The following is a 19,933-nucleotide window of genomic DNA, read 5'->3' as shown; positions in this document are numbered from 1 at the left end:
CTCACCATTCTGGTGCTTGGAGTTGGAGTCTGAGAAATCATGTCGGGGAGAGGGGAGGCACCCCCACAGGTGGTTGTATATATGCTGTCAGTCATGCAGTCGGAACCGTCCCTATAAGGACAAAATGGTCATCTTGGGAACCAACCTTTCTTAGAACGAAGATGGATCCAACAGGTAGGGAAGAAAATGTCAAATAGGAAGTTTAGGGAACTTAGAAGTTCAAAGTCGAGCCATCTTTATCTTTCCCCAGTGTATCATTGTTTAATCATGGAGAATTAGAGAAATATACAAATGAATAAAAATAAAAAATATATGAGTAAAATAAATATTTTAAAAAAGGAATCGTCCACTGGCTATGCTGATAAGTTCATGCTCTTCAAGAAAAGCCTGGCCTGTTTGTCAAAGCCTAATTTTCTTTTAAGAGAGATGGTCGGTAGAGTGGTGGTGCCTGAGACTTTGGAAGCCACTGTGGACACGAAATGATGCTATTAGGTATTGGATCACAGAGAGGCCTCCTCCTAGGAAAACTAATTCAGTGATGATAATACCATAAGGTTATGTGATGGTAAATTTTATATCTCCTGAAAATTGGAATGGGATGAAGACAAGCGACTCAAAGAAAATAGATTGGGACAAAACAAAACCAGTCAAACCCCAAGTAAGGCTGACAGAGTCACAGACACAAAGTTGAAGCCAGGACTCCCAACCACACTGTCACTTTGTCAGCAAGCCACCCAAGCTGGCTGACAGCTGATGGACACTTGACCCAGGAAATAGCTTGCAAACCACCAAGACCTCTTGGGATCCCATAACAAGAATAGTTATAGTTATTAAATTAGCAATTGTGATTTTCTGGTCTCTAAGAAGAAGAAAGTTTCTAAAAATCCTGTTCAAATCTTGTGCAACTGAGCTGAATTTGTCCTTTCAAGGGGGGGTTGGCGTGATGTATTTGGAATTGCCCGTATCTATGGGAATGCGCTAGCAAGTCATTTCTTCTTCCATGTAGCCAATCGGTCGGTCCGTCAGCAAATATTGATCAGGTGGTGAGCTCGGGGCTAGGGTCTTTGCATCTGAGCAAGAGGAGGGCACTAAATCTCCTTCAGGGGTTGGGGGTTACTGAAATAGAAATCGTGTATCTTCAAATATCTCTGCAACTTGGCATCTTTTGCTGGAACTCAACAGATCCTAAATGTCAATTATCACTACTTAGGACAACTTAAAATAATGGATAGTCATGATTGCGGTCTTTTGGGAAGTAAAGTAAGTGTAAATACTTTCCAAATATTACAATCCCCCTTTGAGAACCAGCCACCCGGGGCTTCCGTGCTGCAATGCCCACTTCCAGGCCAGTGGGACCCGCAGGGGCATGTCCCACCCAGAAAACATCGTCTTGGCTGGGCTTCCCTCAAACCACCCCTTAGGAAGGAGAAACTCGCTCCACCCAGGACCCCTGGCTTTCTTCAGGGGTGGGCTTCTGAGTGACTTCTCGTCGTATTGTTTGTTGTCTGTGTGGCTTTTTAAACCAAATGTACATTGTTTCTCTAATTAGGAAAAAAGCTTTGAAAACTCTGTCATCTTTTCTGTTGCTAGCGTTTATATTCCATCCAAGTGTGGCCTTGATCTCTTCCTCAACAATTCTCCATGTGACAGGTGGCACGCTGAATGGAGAGGAGGAAGGCAAAAATAAAATCAAATAAAACCTCTTTAAACACATGATAAATTGCCACACGATATAAAGGCTAATGCTGTGCTTCCTATTATCTGGGTTTTAACCTTAGTTCATTTGGGAAAAGGCAGATCAAAATATTGGCCCAGGAGCCACACCTTGTCTGGTTTACTTGTTTTTTTTAAAACCATAACTCTCGCAGGTGACCTAGCAGCAGCGGCACAGCATCAGGCCACGGAGGTGGTGTTGCTGCCCTTAAGCACTGACTAATAGTGACAGGCCGGATCCCACAATTGATTTACAGGGCTCTAGAGAGGATCGAAGGGGCTCGCAGGGCTGGCGCAGGGTGCAACAGCCAGGACTTGCGAAGGAGAGGCCTCGTGAGGGACAGGGCGCCCGTGCTGCCCTGCTCTCCTGTCACTGCGCTGCAAGGGTCTGTGGCAGCGTCCTGCCCCGGGGACGTCCAGCTGCCCTGCACAGTGGGCTCCGAGAGTGGCTCCCCAAGGGTTACAGCCACTATTGAGCCAATTGAGGAACTGGATATACAGTTGTGCATAAGGGCCACTTGTGCCTGTGAATGAAGAATTATCCAATCTCAGATTATTTACAAAGTTAAACTTTGTTGATCCCTAATACTGTCCCTTGTCATTTCTTGTTGGGGATTTCTCTACTTGAAATCTCTGCACTCATTCACTGCCATGGGGTTGGATGACAGAAATGAGAAGATCTGTGAAGCTGAAGACAGGCTCAACGCAGGGAGTAGAAGCACTTATCTGGTGGCTTTCATGTGGACAGGTCACTTGGTCCCCATCAGATTCCTGAATCTCCTTGGGCTCCAGTTTATTCCTGGTGGAGGAGGGTTCTGTCTGGTCCTCCCTGGTAGGGTACTGTGAGCTTTCAAGATCCTATAGGATTCCTGTTCACTTTCTTTATAAAGTCTCCACTTCTGCTCTCATTCCTTTTCTTTTCCAGAGACAAGCAGCGAAACAATTAGTAAACTGTAAAAAGAAAAAAAAAATTACAGTAAACTATAAAGTGAAATACACCAGGATCCCCAGTGCTAAGTGCTAAATAGATAATGTTGAATTTGAATGGTCTTTTTTGTCTCTTCTGCTTACTCTCCTTGTGTGTGGCAGGGGAAGGGTTGATTAATTGGGTCAACATTTGGCTGAGGCCAGATGCAAAAAAAAAAAGTCTTCTTTTATGTTTTCTAAAGTCTAGACTATGAGTTCCTTGGGACTTAGACAGCCCTGATCATTCATCAAATTCCCACTGAACACAGTGAGCGTGCCCTTGTACCAGGCTCGGTGCTAAGTGCTGAGGATAACAGCCCCGCCTCCAGAAAACTGAGTCAGTTTTGCAAGGCAGACATTAAACAAGTAATCACAGAAATAGTTCTTTAGAGTTATGTTTACAGCTGTCAAAATCACTACAGGGACCTATTCTTGGGGTCTCTGTTGCAGGGGTGGAGGGAGCACAGGGGAGGCTGAGGGAACAGGGTGCTGAAGTCTCCAGGGAGGGAGGGGTGAGGAGGGCCTGTGCAGACTGTAAGATTCCCGGAGTGGCCCGAGTGTCTCAGGAGGAGGGGGGGAGGCAGCAGTGAGGTTGGGGGGGGAGAGAGGGCCAGATCCATTTTGCAGGTTTATTTGAAACAAATCTCAAACTGATATTTAGACCTTTAGCCTAGAGGAAGTGTGGTGCCACTAAAGCAAGGACTTCAACAGGGAGACGCCAGGTATAGGAAAATTGCCTATGGCCTCTATCAGGGCCCTCTGAATTTGGGTATTGTTTTGGTTCAAGAGTCTTTATTCTGATTTTATTACCTCATCTTCCTCTGAAGGTAAAGTTGCCATGAAAGTAATCAATATGGCCTATCAAGGCCATATTGATATTCACCTCCCCCTCCTTTTTTAAATAAAGCATGCTGTTCATTGTAGAGACTGTATTTGGGGCAAGTAGGGGGGCAGGGAGACTAGTTAGGATCTACTGAAGTTGAGTAGGAGAGAGAGGCTTAGGCCATGATGGAGGAGGTAGAAATGGCAGGAAGCAGATGGATTCTAGAACCGTTAAGAGGTAGGAGCCGGTCAACTTGGTGCTTGGTCAGACAAAAAGGCTGGTCTCGGGGAGAAAGAGGATTGAGCAGGGTTTCCAGGTTCCTGAAAGGGAGCTCTGGGTGGGCGCAGGAACCATGACGGAGGCTGGGCTTTTAGAGAGAAGATTAGGTTTGAGGAGAAGGAGCCCAGGTAAGTTTGCACCCTGTTTGGGGCGGCAGTGAGATGTCCCAGTGGATGAGGACTGGGTTTGGACTTCAGATGAGCGTTCTGAGTGACCACAGAAAATGGGGAGGTGTCAGTGTTCAGATGGTAGCTGAAGCCAAGGCAGGAATCCTGACCCCTAGTGTGAATATATGAGCATCTGAGGACCTCCAACGTGGAAAAGGCACGTGCAGAGGCGCCTGCAGAGCGAGCAGAGTGGGGCAGCCCAGAAGCAGCTGGGAAACCAGTGGCCATGACAGGGAGAGCGGAGGAGGGGAGGGCTGTTCAGCATCCATCACTGCTGAGAAGTCCAGGCGCTCCCAGCACAGTGTTGGACTCAGAGCAGGATCTTAGTGCATGGATGTTGAGTTCTCTCTCTCTCCTATTCAAATCTGCTCCAACCGGGGCTGAGAACATAATCTATGCACCCAGAATGCAAGCTTGCTACTTGTTTCTTCCCCGAACTCATTTGTCAGCAAAGCTTCAGGTTGCATCGGGGTTTCGGAATGCTGACATCATGCACTGCTTTTTTCTGGAATAAGGCCATATTGATTACTTTCGTGGCAACTTTAACTTCAGAGGAAGATGAGGTCATAAAATCAGAATAAAAAGTCGTGAACCCAAAACAGTACCCAAATCCAGAGGCCCTGAGAGATGCCATCAGCAATTTTCCTATACCTAGTATCTCTGTGTTCAAGTCCTTTATGCTAATTTTGGACATGGTAGTTCCTAACTAAAGTGATAATGGTGTGACCAGTGATGCCAAGTTGACTGCCTTTTGGGGGCAATAAAGTCTCTTCTGGACTACACATACAAGCAGATGGCAGCCCCTCGTGTCTTTCCCGTCTGAGTGAAAGCACCAGTGAGGAAAGGCGCTATGATGTTTTCAGCAGTTTCACTGCAGATCCCCTCCCTTTGGGGCGAGGGAGTTTTGCAAGTGCAGCGTACCTGTGGATGCCTTTAGGTAGTTTCCTCAGACGGCTGGGGGAGCAGAACTTCCCTTTCCCTCCTACACCCCCACATCAAATCCTTGTTTCTTGAAAAGGAAAAAAAAAAGATTAACCCTTTTTTTCTAGGCCAATGATTCTCACTCCTTAAAAGTTAAATATTAAAATCTGAATTAAATTATTTATGGCGCGGAATCACGTGGCTGCTACTCTTCATGCCCTTTAGCAGAATGAGTATGAGCCTCGCACGACGTTTTATTCCGAAGCCGGGCATCCTGGTGGGGTGGGGAGCAGTGTTCTCTGTGTGGGTAATGTCACTGATTCTGTTTGCTTGGGACGCACGCTAAGTTAACCTCGTTGGACTTTTCCCCAGGAATTGATGCGCGCACACGTGGTGGGTCATTATGCTGCTGCACCTGTGTAGTGTGAAGGTCAGTGTGCTTTTCTGATTATAAGAAACCATCCGTGTCATTCCATTATAACCCTCTCCACTCATAATGGAATGTTCCTCGGCCCAGAGCGTTGCCCAGCCCAGGAATTTTCTCAAGTGCTGTCCGGCCGTTTGAGACCCATCACCCTCCCCTCCCTACCACCCGCATCCACCCCAGAACCCGACTGTGCTCCATTTTGAGATGTGTTCTTTGCATGTCAAGTGCCTCTTGTGTGATGTGATTGTCCCGTTGTCACAAGTGAATTTGTACCTGGAAACAAACACGCTGTGATGATATTTCCAAAATTACAGCTGAGGGGCCTGCTGGGCTGTGGGTAATTACTTCCAGTTAATATGGGCACATGGAAATACGCCTTGAGACCAGAGCAGCGATTGCTCCTCCTGCTTCAGAGTCGGGCCAGTCCTCTGGGAGGCTGCTGTCGTTAGAACGGGCCTGTTGCAGTGGGGTGGCTCTCCCCGGAAGAGCTTTCTACCAGCCCCCTCAGACTTCCTGCCAAGTCCCCTCCTCCCTCTGTTTCATGGTTTTACCACTGTTGGTGACAGCCGTGGTTTACAGCATTCACAGTTTGCATTTTCTGGGCACTGTGTGTCATGCTTAGTGCTTCTCCTGCGTGAGCCCCTCTCCTGAGAGGTAGGTGTGATCATTGTCCCCATTTGGTGTATGAGGGAACTAGATCAGAGAAGGCTGAGTAATTGCCCCAAGTCTCCCAGTAGGTAAATGGGGAGCAGAGACTATAACCAAGGTCTGCCTGTCTGAGCTGCAGTCGCCATCCACTGGGTCCCGTGCTGCTCTGGTAATATTCACCCAGCCAATCCTTAAGTGAGGATTTTATTTAAAAAATAAATAAAAGCTCACATTGGCATAACGCTTCTCAAATTTACTAAGCATATCCACATGCATAGTCAGCTAATCCTTGAAATGACCCTGCAGGAAGGAGAGTGAAGCCCCAAGATGTTCGATGAGCATCTCAGTGCTGGCCAGCAGGCAGGACGGGAGGCCACATTCATGTGCAAAGGCAGCTTCTCCTCTGCCACATGCTCACGCAGAGGGCAGTTAGCAAGTTCTGAGTAACGCACTTGAAGAATGAGTATATTATGTGTTGCATTCAGGAAGCATTAAATTAGTAGTTAATCCTGTGCAGCCAGATGTCCAGGGCCAGTCTCAGCAGAGGGAACACTAACTTTAATTTCCTTTTTCTCACTGAGCACCACATTTTGTGGTGCTGTCAGGAGCCGCTTCCTCTGAAACATTTTCACATGTCAGAGCTCAGCACAGCCTGTGTTTCTAGTTCATTCTGCTACTCCACCCTCCAGTCTTCCCCCTTTGGGGAAGGCTTAACTTTTACAAAGAGGAAGTTTTCATAGCGCTCCAATCCCTTTATCTTCCCCTCGGACTTTTGTGTTTTCTCTTTGGCTGTAAAAATATAGTGAGAAGTCTTTTTAAAATTCAAGTGTTTCCTTGTGGGTGCATTTCACATTGAGGGAGAACAGTTTCCCCCTTTCTTCTTTCCAAAACTAGTGTGCTTAAGAAGTGAGGGCTTCTCTGTCCTAGAGAATCTAGCTCATGGCGACTTCAGATGCACCCCTGGGTGAGAACCAGTGGTTGTAGCATAACAGAACTGAAAGAAATCTGTGCAGCAGATCTTTATGCCACAAGGACAAGTATCTTGTTGCTCAAATATGGTTTTCTGAAGCCTGTCAAACGTCCTTTGTGGAGGAAAAAGAGCCAAAACATTAGAGCGTAGGCATTACCATGACTCGCATCTCTGTGTCCGCCGGGTCGCTGGGATGGCGGGAGAGAAGTAACACCTGTGAGAGAGAAAGGGCGGAAGGAGAACTGCGCGAAGGCTGCAGCCTGGCCGAGCCTCTGCCAGCCCACGGGGCCTCAGGAGCAGACTGCCTGTTCAGAGACCGCCACCCCTGCCCCCTCACCCCGCCCGGCTCAGTCTTAGGCCAGGGCACCCTGAGAAGACCACTCCAAACGGAGGTGGACCTGGAGGACTTGCGGCTGGGGGCTGTCAGCTGCCGGCTTCCTCACAGCTGGGCAGGGGGTCTTTCTTAATCGGCTCACGTCTGCCACACTCCCCAAAGACTTTAGAAAATCAGTTCTGCTGGGCCTTTCAGAGTTTGGCCAGCAGCAGCTGGAGCAGGGAGGTAGCACCAAGGGGTGGTCCCCTGCAGGAGCCCAGTGCCTTAGGGAGACGGATGAAGGGAGGGGAATGGAAGAAACAGGGAGAGAAACTTGGCTCGTTCGATTTCATTCTGTTTAGGGCATGTGTTAGGTGGTGGAACTTAGAAGGATAGGGCACTAAGGTTTGAGGAATCTGAAAATCTTCTCACATAGAGAGGGAAGCCCAGAGAGGTTGTGTGTCAACCAAGGTCACCCAGCGGTGGCGGGACTCAGGGATGCACGGGGCTGCACTCAGCTTGGTGTCTGCTCAAGCCTGCACACCCCTCTGCTGACACAGAATGAGCCTTGTCACTTTGTTCCCCTTGACCTCAAACTCTACCCAGTGAAGGAAGTCTATGGCTCCAGAATTTTGTGCTCCTGCCTAAATCTTCCAAACTGAAATGATCCCAAGGTTCTCCCACACCGTACCCAAAACAGCACACCCTTAGTCTAGGGATGTCCTGTGTCGGAATGTATCAGCAGGTAGAGGTGTGGATCCCCGGGCACCTGAGGCCTACAGCCGTTCTACGGAACATCCACCATCTCTCTGCTTTGCTTTTTGGTTATAGTGTCATCAAGACATAAATTGATAAAGCCATCTGAAGCCTTTAAACTAATCCCACAATTTGTTATCCTGACACCACAGAAAATAGAGCATCATTAATCTCCTACACTTATTGATTTGGGACCTCAGTTGAAAGACTGACTGCTTTCCTCCTCCTCTTCCTCCTGCTGCCCCTCCCCCTCCTCATAGTGTTCCAGTTCCCATGTCCTGACCCACGGTGTCCCGATAACCCCTGGAAAGACAGGCGATGGGCCTCCCCGAGTGTGAGCCATGAGTCCAGACCCCGCTGAGTTAGGGGCCGCCGCGGCCTCCCTCCGGCTCTTCTCCAGCCTCGGCCCGGACAGCTTCCCTGGACTTCAGCAGATAAATAGTGTGGCCCGGCGCTGCCATGGGCGAGCTGAGTCATGCCCTTGGCGGGGTCAGGGAGCCAGCAGGAGGAGACCAATAGCCCTGGCGAGTCTCCTTCGGGGGTCCTAATGCCCTTTGCCCCGCAGGTGCAGGACATCGCCCCGTCCCCACCCCCCGGAGCAGAGTCATCTGAGAGCCTGGCTGCTGCCCATCCCTGGGTGTAATTCTGCCACCAGTATTTTCCCAGCAGGAAGCAGCAGTCTCAGCACAGAAATAAAACTGTCCTGCTGACTTGCTCGCAGCCTGTCCCAGTAACTGTTCCGGAGCGTCATGCTGACGCAGCACCCCATGAGGACCGTGCCGGGCAGGCTGCGAGCCTTCCCGTTAGCCGTGCCGGCGGGACAAATCAAGGCCCTGGCCATTGAACAACTTCTGAGCCTGCTCTTTAAGAAGGTGCTTTTGTTTTGAATACACAATTTGTCCTGTTCTTTCAAAGTAAGTGCTTTTATAAAGGGCCTGGACTGTCTTTTAAACATATTTCTTTCTCACTTCTACATTAAAGGGAAATGTATTTCTGTCTAGAAAAGGAGCCGGGCAGAGGAAGGAGGCTGTGTGCAGTGTCGCAGGCTTGGCTTAAAGTAGGGCATGCACACTGCATAGCTATTTTCTTCAGACAGCATGTGGCAAAAAAACATGCGTGTGTAGCGGACTGTTTTGAGCTTTGTTTATTTTAAGTACTGTCTACTGCATGATTTTGTTCAAGCAAAGGAGTACCAGCTTTATATGCAGCCGCAGATGCCTCTCTTGCTTGGGAGTGCTGGATTTAGAGCTCAAATTTTTCTTTTTCAGCAAGAACTAGAAGTTTCCCAGTAGTATTTTTTCCCCTCATGCCCATTTGCATTGTGCAGAATTCTTAGAGAACACGGCTCGGCTAATGCTCTGCGGCGGGCTCAGGATAGCAGTGGGTGTCAGCAGATCTGGTCCCGGGGCTGTTTGCTTAGCTCTGCTTTCTTAATGCAGGTTCTTGCTTTACATGATTTCACACAGTAAGTCAGTATTTTCATGATCACAGCTGAATGCACACCATAGATGGATGTGTATTTTCCTTCCCCTCTTGCAGATTTTTTTTTTTTTTTACAAAGAAAAGAATAAAGCTAGAAATGCAAAGTAAAAGTAGATTTGGGAGTATTTTATTCTACTTAAACTGTTTGGATTGAGATTATCCTGGGTCACTCTGACCCAAGCAGCCTCTTGAACTGCTAGGAATTCGATAGCAAGCCCTGAAATAAGGGCCCTGTGACTTAAGCTCAGCCTGGCTTGGACGTTTGAGATGGAGGCAGGACCAGTCATTCCTTTTTCACTTGGCAACTAGTCACTGAGCACCTACTATGTACCAGACACAGTTGAGGTGCTGGGGATACAGCTGTTACCAAACGGGTCCCTGCCCTCATGGAGGCTTCATTCTAGTTGGGGGAGGTGTCAGGAAATGAAAAACTCAAATCAGTGTAGAACGTGATGTCAGGCACTAGGAAGTGCTAAGAAGAGAGCAGGGTAAGGAGGGTGGAGAAGAGAGAGGCCGTGTTCTCTCACGGGGACACACCGTGTTCACCTGCTCTGCCTTGCACCCCCACCTCTGGGTACAGGCTCTGAAAGCCCAGACTGTCTCTGAACTTGCATAAAAATATAGCCCAGAGGTCACCAATGCTGTGCTCCCTTAAAAGACCATTTTATTTGGCTGCCAGTGTTTTTGTTTTATTTTTTAAGATTTGATTTTGTTGATGGACTTTATTAAACAGAAGACAATTTTATATAAAAATTCAGAGTCTTAGCTTCTCCTGAAAAATTGCAGAAGCTCTTGCAGCCCTGGGCCCACTTTCTGCTGGGCCTCAGAGGCTGAGTGAGGAGGGCCCTGTTGGGCCAGAGGGGCGTAGGACCTTCAGATCGTCATGTTCTCCCTTAGCTCGCCTCCCTGCTGGCCTCCAGAGGCAGCCCTGCAATCACTCATTTCCCCTCCGAGGACAGCAGTGCCTCTACTGTCATACTGCATAGGCCCTGTGCATGCTGTCTTTCAGCTTTCTCCCCCAGTCATTCTGTGGAGGCTTGCCTCTCCTTGAGCGCTGCAAGGGGCTGTTTCGGTGCCAAGCTATCACAGTCCCAGGCTGAGTCACAGCAGCCATCCGGTCAAAGAATGAGCCCCATCCTTTTGCATTCCCAGATTGCTTTCACCTAGCCTAGTGGCACAGGGGACTCAGTGGGGATATACAAAATCTAGTTTATTTTCACTCATTACAATCGCAGGTCTAAATAGCTAAGATGCTCTTGGAGTTATGGGTTCATTACACTCCTGCCTGATTAAAACTCAAGCCCATTCTCTGGTTATTTCATCAATTCTACCCACAAAGTCCTTCTCAGGCTCTTTCTTCCCCAAATGGAATTAGCCAAAGCACATGTTATTTTGCTCCAATTACTGTTTATTTCCATGTGGCTTTTCAGAGGATAATGCCATTACCAGACAGACAGGAGTATGACCATAGCAATTGCAAGTGGCAGGATTGTCTGAGCTAAACCCGATGCCCCACGGGGTACATTCCACGGGCTTCTTGGCTCACCTCACAGGAGTGTCAGCGTCCAGCAGTGTTCTCCTCCTGTCTCAGCCGGTTCCACCAACATTGGCCTGGAATTCACTCCGTTGACCTAACATACGGCATCTCTCCAAGCGAGCATCACTAGCGTAACCATACGCTGGCGAGCCCTCGCCTCAGTGTTTGAGTATACTTTTTCCTTAAACTACTCACCTTTCCCTACTCCACAATAGATAATAGACCCTTTGCTGGGCAAAGCCTTCCCCTTGCCGCGTGCTCTTTCTTCATTTCAGAAGCTCCGAGTGCCCTCCACAGCTTTGTGCCCCAGTGTCCCTGTCCTTGAGGGGCTGTCTGAGCCCCACCCCCAGGTTTGTGCTTATTCTGCTGAGAGTGGATCCCTTTGGAGCTGCCCGAGAGCCACACTTGCCTGTACTCAAGAACTGGCAGCTTCAGCGTCACCTGGGACCTTAGAAGAGTAAACTCTGAAGCCCGTTCTGGAAATGCTGAAACAATCTCTGCATTTTAATAAGACTGCCAGGAAACTCATGTAGCCATTAAGTTGGGAAATCACTGGCTTATCTCAAGGCCCAAGCTGTGCACGGGCTTTCCCTACTGCCTCTGGGCCCTTCCCCTTCCTTTGATCTCCGCCTCTCGTGGAGAACTCCCCCACCAATGCATGGATATCTCCGGTCATTGGTGTTGAGTTCCACAGTCAAACACACACCCTAGCACTTTGTAATCTTAATCTTTGGTCATTAGACCATTCGGCTAAAGGTAAGGGGCTACCAACCATCACTAGCAGTCGGCCAAAGTACAAAATATTTTAGGGAGCTAAGTCATTTGTCATAAATACTTAAATAGTCATTAGAGGAAAAGTAATCCTACAGTGTAGTTTACCAGTGGGTGTATAATGTGGAAAAACCAATTAAAGTCAATAAAAGACAGTTGTTAAATTAAATAGACTGTGAATCGCCAGTCAGGCAAGATGGGAAAATGGTTAAGAGTTGGCACGGAGTCCAGCGGCCAACCTTGGTTAGAGTTCAGCTCTGCTTCCGGCTGTGTGACCTTGGGGAGGTTTCTTAGCCCAGTCATCCGTCAGCCTGCCTGCTCCCCACCATCCTCTGCAGAGCTTGGAAATAAATTCTCAGTTGTCTGGGATTTACCAATAGAGACCCTGGTTCAGTAGCCTTCAGGCAAGGCTCAAGCGACTGCATTTTTTAAAAAAAATCCTCAAGCTGTTTTGATGCCCAGCCGAGTCTGGGGACCATTGGCAACCTCATGGAGCCTCGCATCCCCCTTTTCTTGCATGAGGACGATAGCAGAGCGGCCTCTTGAGTTTTTGAGAGAATTAAATGGTGGCATGGAGGGCAAGATCCCGCCACATGCCTCACACGTAGTCGCTGCTCACCCATCGGGAGTGATGACAATGGAGCTAACACAAGGCTCCATTCGCACCCATGGGATAAGCTCAAATCTAACCTCTTTTTTTTTCTCAAATATGAGCTGTAGGTTATAAACACAGGTCTGTTTAGAGGCCCACAAACATAAATTGTCAAAATAAATCAGGTTATTTTATTGTGGCTGCCGGTAGCTCTGTACCAGGCTTGATTTCACCCTTTTAATAATTCTGACTTATAGTTTGTTCAGTGCTTTCAGATTTCCAAGTGCTTTAATGTATGTCATTGTCCTCTGACATTCCCTACAATCTTAGGAGATGTGCAGAGCTATGATGTGAATGTAATTTCATTTTGTAACTGGGGAAACAGACTCAGAAGTGAGGGGCTTGCTTAAAGCTGCTGCTGCCTGAACAACCTGGAATGGGATTGAGGTCTTTGGACACTGAGTCTGTGCTGATGGTCTTTCTACTCAAAGCTCATACGTAGGGGAATTTTCCAAAAAAATCTCCTTGATTGACTGCTAATGAATCTTCCCAGATTAGGCTAACCATTGCCCCAGGAAGCATCTTTGTTTCCTGAGCCGGGCTCCAATTTACTCTTAACTTTAGGCCTTTTCAAATCTAGGGAGACCAAATGCATTGGATCCTTTTGTCACTGGAGAATCAATGACCACCGAGAGCAAAATAGTGAAGCTCCATTTAGCTGAAATTAACATAACGTAGGTAACTGTTAGAAAGAAAATATGACATGGTCCACTAACCCTATACTGTAGCACTTGCATTTGCAATTTTTCATGCATTCCCCCAGGTAATTAGTTTTATGAAATAGTGCCAGGTGGCACGTTTCCACTTCCCCGGCGCTCCTGGAAATATCGGACGTACTGGACAAGTAAGCACTCTTACTGGAAAGTTACGTCAAGGAGTTTAGCAGAATGTGCCAGAAAGCACACACAGCAAACATTAAGTCAATAAGCCATCTACTGATGGCGTACTCTCAGGAACCTCCACAAAAACCACCCTTCCTCCCCACCCCAGCCCCACTGTTTCTGCAGAGGTTCTGCCCTTCAGCTGCCCTGGAACATGATGCAGAAAGTGTGTGAGGAGCCAGGAGTTTCCTCTCAGCCCCACCTCAGTTGAATTTTCACCTCCCCTCTCCTCCAGCACTGGTCCTAACACCCAAGGAGACGGCCGCGCTCCACTTTCTTGAAAACCACAGAACCAAATGTACCTGCTACCTATCTAAACGCCTCTCCATCGGGGTCACTTACACCCCCGAAACCTTTTGGTGTCACCAGAAGAAGGGGTGTTCAATTATTCTCTCTAGCGGTCGCCAGCTTGGTTCCCTCCGCCCTACCGCATGTCCTGTTGCTGACTGGGCATCACTTAGTCGTTCGTCATGGAGTCAGGAATGTAGAGTAGCCTGCGGTATACTCAGCCCGTATCCACTCCCCCTCCCTTTATTGTGCTCAAATATGAAAAAAGTACAATGACAAGTTTAGAAGAGGAAACACGGTGTCCTAGTCAATTAATACAACAAATTAGAAACTAGAACCCCAACTCTATGTTATTTCAGAATCAGAGCACCTGAAAGCTCACAGGTGAGCCCAGTGTGATCCAAGGCGCTAACCCACCTGTACTGATTCCTCATCTGGAATCCTACTCCCAAGAAAAAGCGCTTGAAACGAAAACAGAGAGTCAAGTGCTGTTTCAAGTACTATATTATCTTATTTTGATAACTTTACTCACCATTACATAACATAAGATTTATTCAGCCGGGTGCGGTGGCTCACGCCTGTAATCCTAGCACTCTGGGAGGCCGAGGCGGGCAGATTGCTCCAGGTCAGGAGTTCGAAACCAGCCTGAGCAAGAGCTAGACCCCATCTCTACTATAAATAGAAAGAAATTAATTGGCCAACTAATACATATACAAAAAATTAGCTGGGCATGGTGGCGCATGCCTGTAGTCCCAGCTACTTGCGAGGCTGAGGCAAGAGGATTCCTTGAGCCCAGGAGTTTGAGGTTGCTGTGAGCTAGGCTGACGCCATAGCACTCACTCTAGCCAGGGCAACAAAGTGAGACTCTGTCTCAAAAAAAAAAAAAATAAATAAGATTTATTCAACAAATGCATATTATACAACACATATTATTTATTCAAAAATGTTTGTGGAATGTCTACTGTGGGCCCAGCACTGCTGGGTGCAGGGGTGACATGGTGAGCCACCAGCCCTCATGTTGCAGGCTTCCAGTTTAGTGAAGGAGAAAAGTCACTCAAATCCTAGCCAGTATAGGTTTATGATGGAAAAGAGCACAGCTCAATGAGCATGCGTGCTGGGGAGAGGGGAGGACTTTCCTTGGACTGGAGTTAAGGAACGGAAATGTGAGTCGAAGTTAATTAGGTGAGAGAGAAGGATATCTTTTCCTTATTATAAAACATGATGTCATCTGCTTCCAAGAAAACCTGACCTCGTTATTTAATATAAAGAGTTATGAAAAATAAAACAAGCTAATGTTTGCCCTTTCTAAAACTGTCTTTTTAATATTTCAAGTATCCTGCTCATTACCTTGCACACCATCTCCTATTATTAGAGAAGTAAATTTTGACTCTTTTCTGTGGCCGGTTGCTCTTTGAGTTGCAGCACACTCTAGGTCCAGAGTAGGCCCTCATCAATATGTTGAGAGTCTTCAGGGAAAGGAATAAAGACTGACTATTTGCTTATCGTACTACCCCAAATGGTAAATGTGAAGTTAGTACATGGGTCATAAAGCTATGTTTGGCATTAAAGATCTTACCGAGCAGTGCGAAAAGGAAGAATTACAGTTCAAGCCAAGTGAAAACATAGTAGAGTAAAAGATGAACACCAAAGTATTTTTCTCCTGATTAATAATATCATGATGAAATGTTGGAATAATGAATAAGTAGTACATTAGCCTAATGTGCACCAAGGGAGTGACAAGTTAAATAAAAATCTCCTGCACTAAAAGCAACATTTCCTGGAACAGAACCTTCTGTTCTTTTCCCCCTTTCTCTGCATATGGCTTCCCCTCCTCCACCCCCACTGCATCCCCACAAAAGAAAGAAGTGTATATAATGCATTGAGTTTGGTTTATTGGTTACATTTATTTGGTCACATTTGTGCCAACTAAGATTTCATATCAATCTGAGAACTAAACATTTAAAATATTGATACAGAAATCAAGAAGCAAAAAGGAAAAACGCCTGTTCTCTTTCTGTTCCAGAATTAGCAGATAGTGTTACAATGATTATCCTTAGATACTCACCCTTCCTTTCCATCATTCATTCACTCTGTGAGCCTTACCTGACCACTGTACTAAGGGCCGCGGGACTACCCAAATGAACAAGTTGCAAACAGATGTCCAGACAAATACATTGTATGTGTTAATATTCCAAGGTGAGATACTAGTAGTTGTTCATAAAAGCGTTCTGTGGTCAAGTGAGTTTGGGAAACATTGGGTTAAATAAAATTGATCTGTTGTTTTGTTGCAGGACCTTGCTGAGTGTTTAGTATGTGGTAAAAGGGGAATTTAGAAACCTAGTGTTTACATAATATATTTTTAATCTATCATGTAGTAACTCATGCTCCCTGAGGTACACCCTGAGCATCATAGTCTAGAACAGGATTCTGCCTTTAAGGTGAGAAGGCTGACATTAGCAAGACAGTGTCGGGGCCAGAGCCAGAGGCATGGGCTTCAGGCCAGATTTCTCGCTCTGTCCGAGGAGGAGTAGCAAACCTCTAGTGGGAGGAGATGAAAATACCAAGACAGGGCACAGTCACACAGACCAAGCAAACTTGATGGCAACTTATTTCATTTGTATTTTTAATTTGAATAATATTAATTATTAGTAATAAAAGTACCATGTCGAGGGTCAATAATTACCAGGAATTTTAGCACAGTAGATAAAGACTACAGGCTCTCACCTCAGATTTTTTAGGTTTGTATTCACTTTTTACCATTGCTGACTTATATGGCTTGAAGCAAGTTACTTTTGCCTGTCTAAGCCTTAATTTATTCATATGCAAATGCAAATAATAATAGTGATAGTAGAACTCACTGAAAAGAATAATGTGAGCATCAAAGGGGATAATATGGATAAAGCACTTATTACATTCCCGAAACATGACAGGTTTTCATTAAGTCTCATTAATTATTAAATGCTCACTAATCCTCCCATTCCTAGGAATCAGATCTTGTCTTTCCTATTTTATAGATAACAAAACTGAAATTCAGAAAGTTTAATAAGATGCCAGAGTCACACTTTTAAAAAGTAGGGGAGCTGGCATTCAAACCCAGGTTAGTTTAACTCCAAACCCCACGTTTTTTTCTAGTGTAGCATGTCAACAATGAAACTCACGGGCATACAGATACCAGATTATGGAACTAATTATAGACTTTGTTTGCAGGTAGATCTTGGTCGAGAATGTCTCCAAAATTGGGCTAAGCTAGTATAGTTAAATGGGAATATAGACAACAAGGACTGATTCAGACTCTTTGATGTACTGTCCCAGGAAAGCCAGAAATGCTCCACTTGATCTAAAAGCTAAGTAGAATGAAAATGACATTAATTGAAAATTTTCTTGTTAAACTGCCTTAAAGAGTTAAACTGCTTATAGAGTTGTCATTGGTCCTGGCATATCTGGGCATCAAAGAGACATATTTTTATGTGTTGGAGCTAACCGAGGAAAATTTTGTAAACTGGGCAGCAGTTAAATTGCTAAAAGTGGGGAATGGTTTCTGTAGGATGAAAACTAGGATAGAAAATCCCCACATCCAGCAGTGGGAGGTGCAGCCAGTTTTTAACCAACTCAACTCTTAGTAAAATATGAATGATCATGTCTTCACCTTAGCCTCCAGATATAGGAAAAAGTTAGCACTCTCTAGGAAAATAAGATAAACAGTAGTATGCTTTTGTCCTTCTATAAATAATTTCCAGTATATAATTTCTAAAATTATGAAACATGCAAAAAAGCAAGAAAATGTGATAAATCAATAGGAAAAATAGCAATACTATCAATAGAAGTAGGCCTACAGATAAACCAGATATTCAAACTAGCAGAGAAAGATTTTAAAACAACTATTGTAAATATGTTTGAGTATTTTCAGAAAAAGATGGCCTGAATGGACAAATACATGTGGAATCTTAGCAGAGAAATGGAAACCATAAAAAAGAACCAACAGGAATCCTAGATTAAAAACAAAACATCTGAAATAAATAATGTAAGAAATGGGCTTAATAGCAGAATAGAAACTGAAAAAAAAAGGATCAATGAAGACTGGTTAATACAAATTGTTCAAGCTAAAGCACAAAAACAAATATGGAAAGTACAGATTTATAGTGACCTTTCAAGTGGTCTAAAATATGAGTAATTGCGATCCAACAATGAAAAGAGAGAGAAATGGACAAGAGAGCATATTTAAAGAAGTAACAGCTGAAATTTTTCTGATGGGAAAATATCAATCTACAGATTCAGCAATCTCAGTGAATTCTAAGTAGTAGAGATACAAATGAAACCAAACTTAGGCACATCACAGTCAAACTTCTGAAAAATCAAAGGTAAAGAATGCATCATGAAAACAACCACCGGACAAAAAATGCCCCATTGCATACAGAGAAACAGCATCATAATTATGGCTGACTTCTTATCAGAACAATGAAAGTTGAAAAGCAATGGAAAGGCATCTTCGATTGAGAACGAATCTGGGAAGGCAGAATGTATCATGCTCTAGTGATGACCTAGTCAGAGAGATAGGAAAGGCTTTCTTAAGAAAGTAGCATCTGAGCTAAAATCTGAAGGGTGAGATGTTAAGTAGGCACGGGGAAACGAAGACATTCCAGGTATCTGCAAAGCCTCTGTGGCAAGAGAAAACATGTCACATGGAAAAACTGAATTGTGTCAAGGTAGGCGGGACACAGAGACCAAGGAAGAGGCAGGAGCCAGACTTGCCATTGTGGGACACAATATGGATTTTTTTTCATTCTAAGGAAAACAAGATTTTCAAGAGTTTTAAGCCGAAGGAATCATTTGTGCTTTAAGCAGCAAGGATCATTTCTGCTGTCACAAAGCAGAAGATTTGTGTTTAGAAAAACCCTTAAATCTCTAGATAAAATATAGAGGCACCAGAGTCACTGAGGAGAGACCTGGAAGCCATAGGAGTGGTTCAGGTGAGAAATGATGGTGGCTTAGACTAGGATGGTAGCAGTGAAGATGGAGAGAGGTGAGCAGATTTAATAACAATTTAGTAGATAGAAATGATAGGACTTAATTATTGGCTGGATATGGGAGATGAGGGAGACAGAGGTATCAAGAATGACTTGCAGATTTCATCTAATTGGGTGAATGAAGCTGCCCTTTACTGATGAAAGAAACTCTGAAGGGGTCCAAGTATAATATCATTTATTTTTATTTAACGAGCACTCATGTATATAGTGCCTATCATTTGCCAAGCTCTGTTCTAAAAAGGTTTACAACATTAACCCTTTCATAAAAGTGAGAGGTTGGTACTATTTTTGTTCCAATTTTACAGACAAGGAAACTGAGAAATTAAGTAACTTGCCCAAAGCATAGGTTATGTCGTGTAAATGTTGCAGTAGGATTGAACCCGGGCAGTCTGGCTCCAGGAAACAAGTTCTTGCCCACTGTGCTAGGTAGCCTACAAAGAAATATATTGATGATGGCCTTTGGGAGCCTGAGGCATTCAAGTGGCCGGGGGGGACCTGAAACTAAGAACAGAAGTTAAGGGTAGGGAGGAATAGTTATTGGCATTGAAAAGGTAGATTAAGTCTTGATGCAGATGAAATTGCCTTTTTTCCTTAAAGAAGAGCCTTATGTCTAGAGTACCTGCCTGGTCTCTGTGCTCCGTGCAGCATCCCAAGCATGTTCTTTGAAGGAGGAAGAACCCTTTTCCTGAGGAGCATTACCTATATGTCCTTGTCATCAAATCTACCCTCAGTTAAACGTAACGGATCATCACACCAGCAGGGAGACAAGCCAGAAAGTGTTTTGTTCTGTGCCAGTGAAGTGTTTTTTAGCAAGTGGATACTGAAAGACTGAACATTCAGGTTTCAGGGGCTGCCTGAATTCTGGCTGTGCCAACCGTATCTGTGTTATGATAGTGGAGGGCCCATCACTAGTGAGTGCTCCTGTTTCATAACAAACGGGTACTGGCGGTTTTTAACTTTTCAGTGAACTTTGCTTATGCCTTGCCTAACCAAATTAGTCCATAAAAAATTGCAAACCTAAAGAAGCTGATAAATATTTGAAGCTACAAGAAAGTCAGAAAGAAAATAGCTAACATTCATTGAATAATATCTATATGCCAGCTACTTTATATATTTTATATGATATAAAATTCATAGCAACTTGCAAGATGTTGACCCTAACATTATTTCACATGTGAGGAAACTGAGGCTCAGATAACTTGTGGTACTTTCCCAGGACCCCATAGCTATTTGCAGAGGTAAGATTCAGACCCCGTCTTTGTGGTTCCAAGACTTACGTTCTTTCCCCAGTGTTAAGATGTCTTCCAAAGAGTTT

The 19,933-nt window shown here is 45.2% G+C and overlaps 1 protein-coding gene across 4 annotated transcripts in view; it reads left to right on the top strand.

Annotated features, from left to right (window-relative positions):
• The window catches only part of HECW1 (HECT, C2 and WW domain containing E3 ubiquitin protein ligase 1), a 405,077-nt gene that overhangs the window by 115,323 nt on the left and 269,821 nt on the right, over nucleotides 1-19,933 (top strand). For 3 of the 4 annotated variants that reach the window (XM_020289912.2, XM_076006287.1, XM_020289911.2), the window contains exon 2: nucleotides 5,242-5,299. The exons of the other annotated variant lie outside the window; for it this stretch is intronic. In XM_020289912.2, coding sequence (XP_020145501.2) covers nucleotides 5,273-5,299 — 27 coding nt within the window. In that variant the 5' untranslated portion in view covers nucleotides 5,242-5,272. The remainder of the gene's footprint in view (nucleotides 1-5,241; nucleotides 5,300-19,933) is intronic. 4 annotated transcript variants of the gene reach the window in all.

This window comes from Microcebus murinus, chromosome 9 (assembly GCF_040939455.1).
Source record: "Microcebus murinus isolate Inina chromosome 9, M.murinus_Inina_mat1.0, whole genome shotgun sequence".
NCBI classification, from domain to species: domain Eukaryota; kingdom Metazoa; phylum Chordata; class Mammalia; order Primates; family Cheirogaleidae; genus Microcebus; species Microcebus murinus.
The sequence above is the reverse complement of the archived record's forward strand: the minus strand, read 5'-3'. Positions and strand labels throughout refer to the sequence as shown.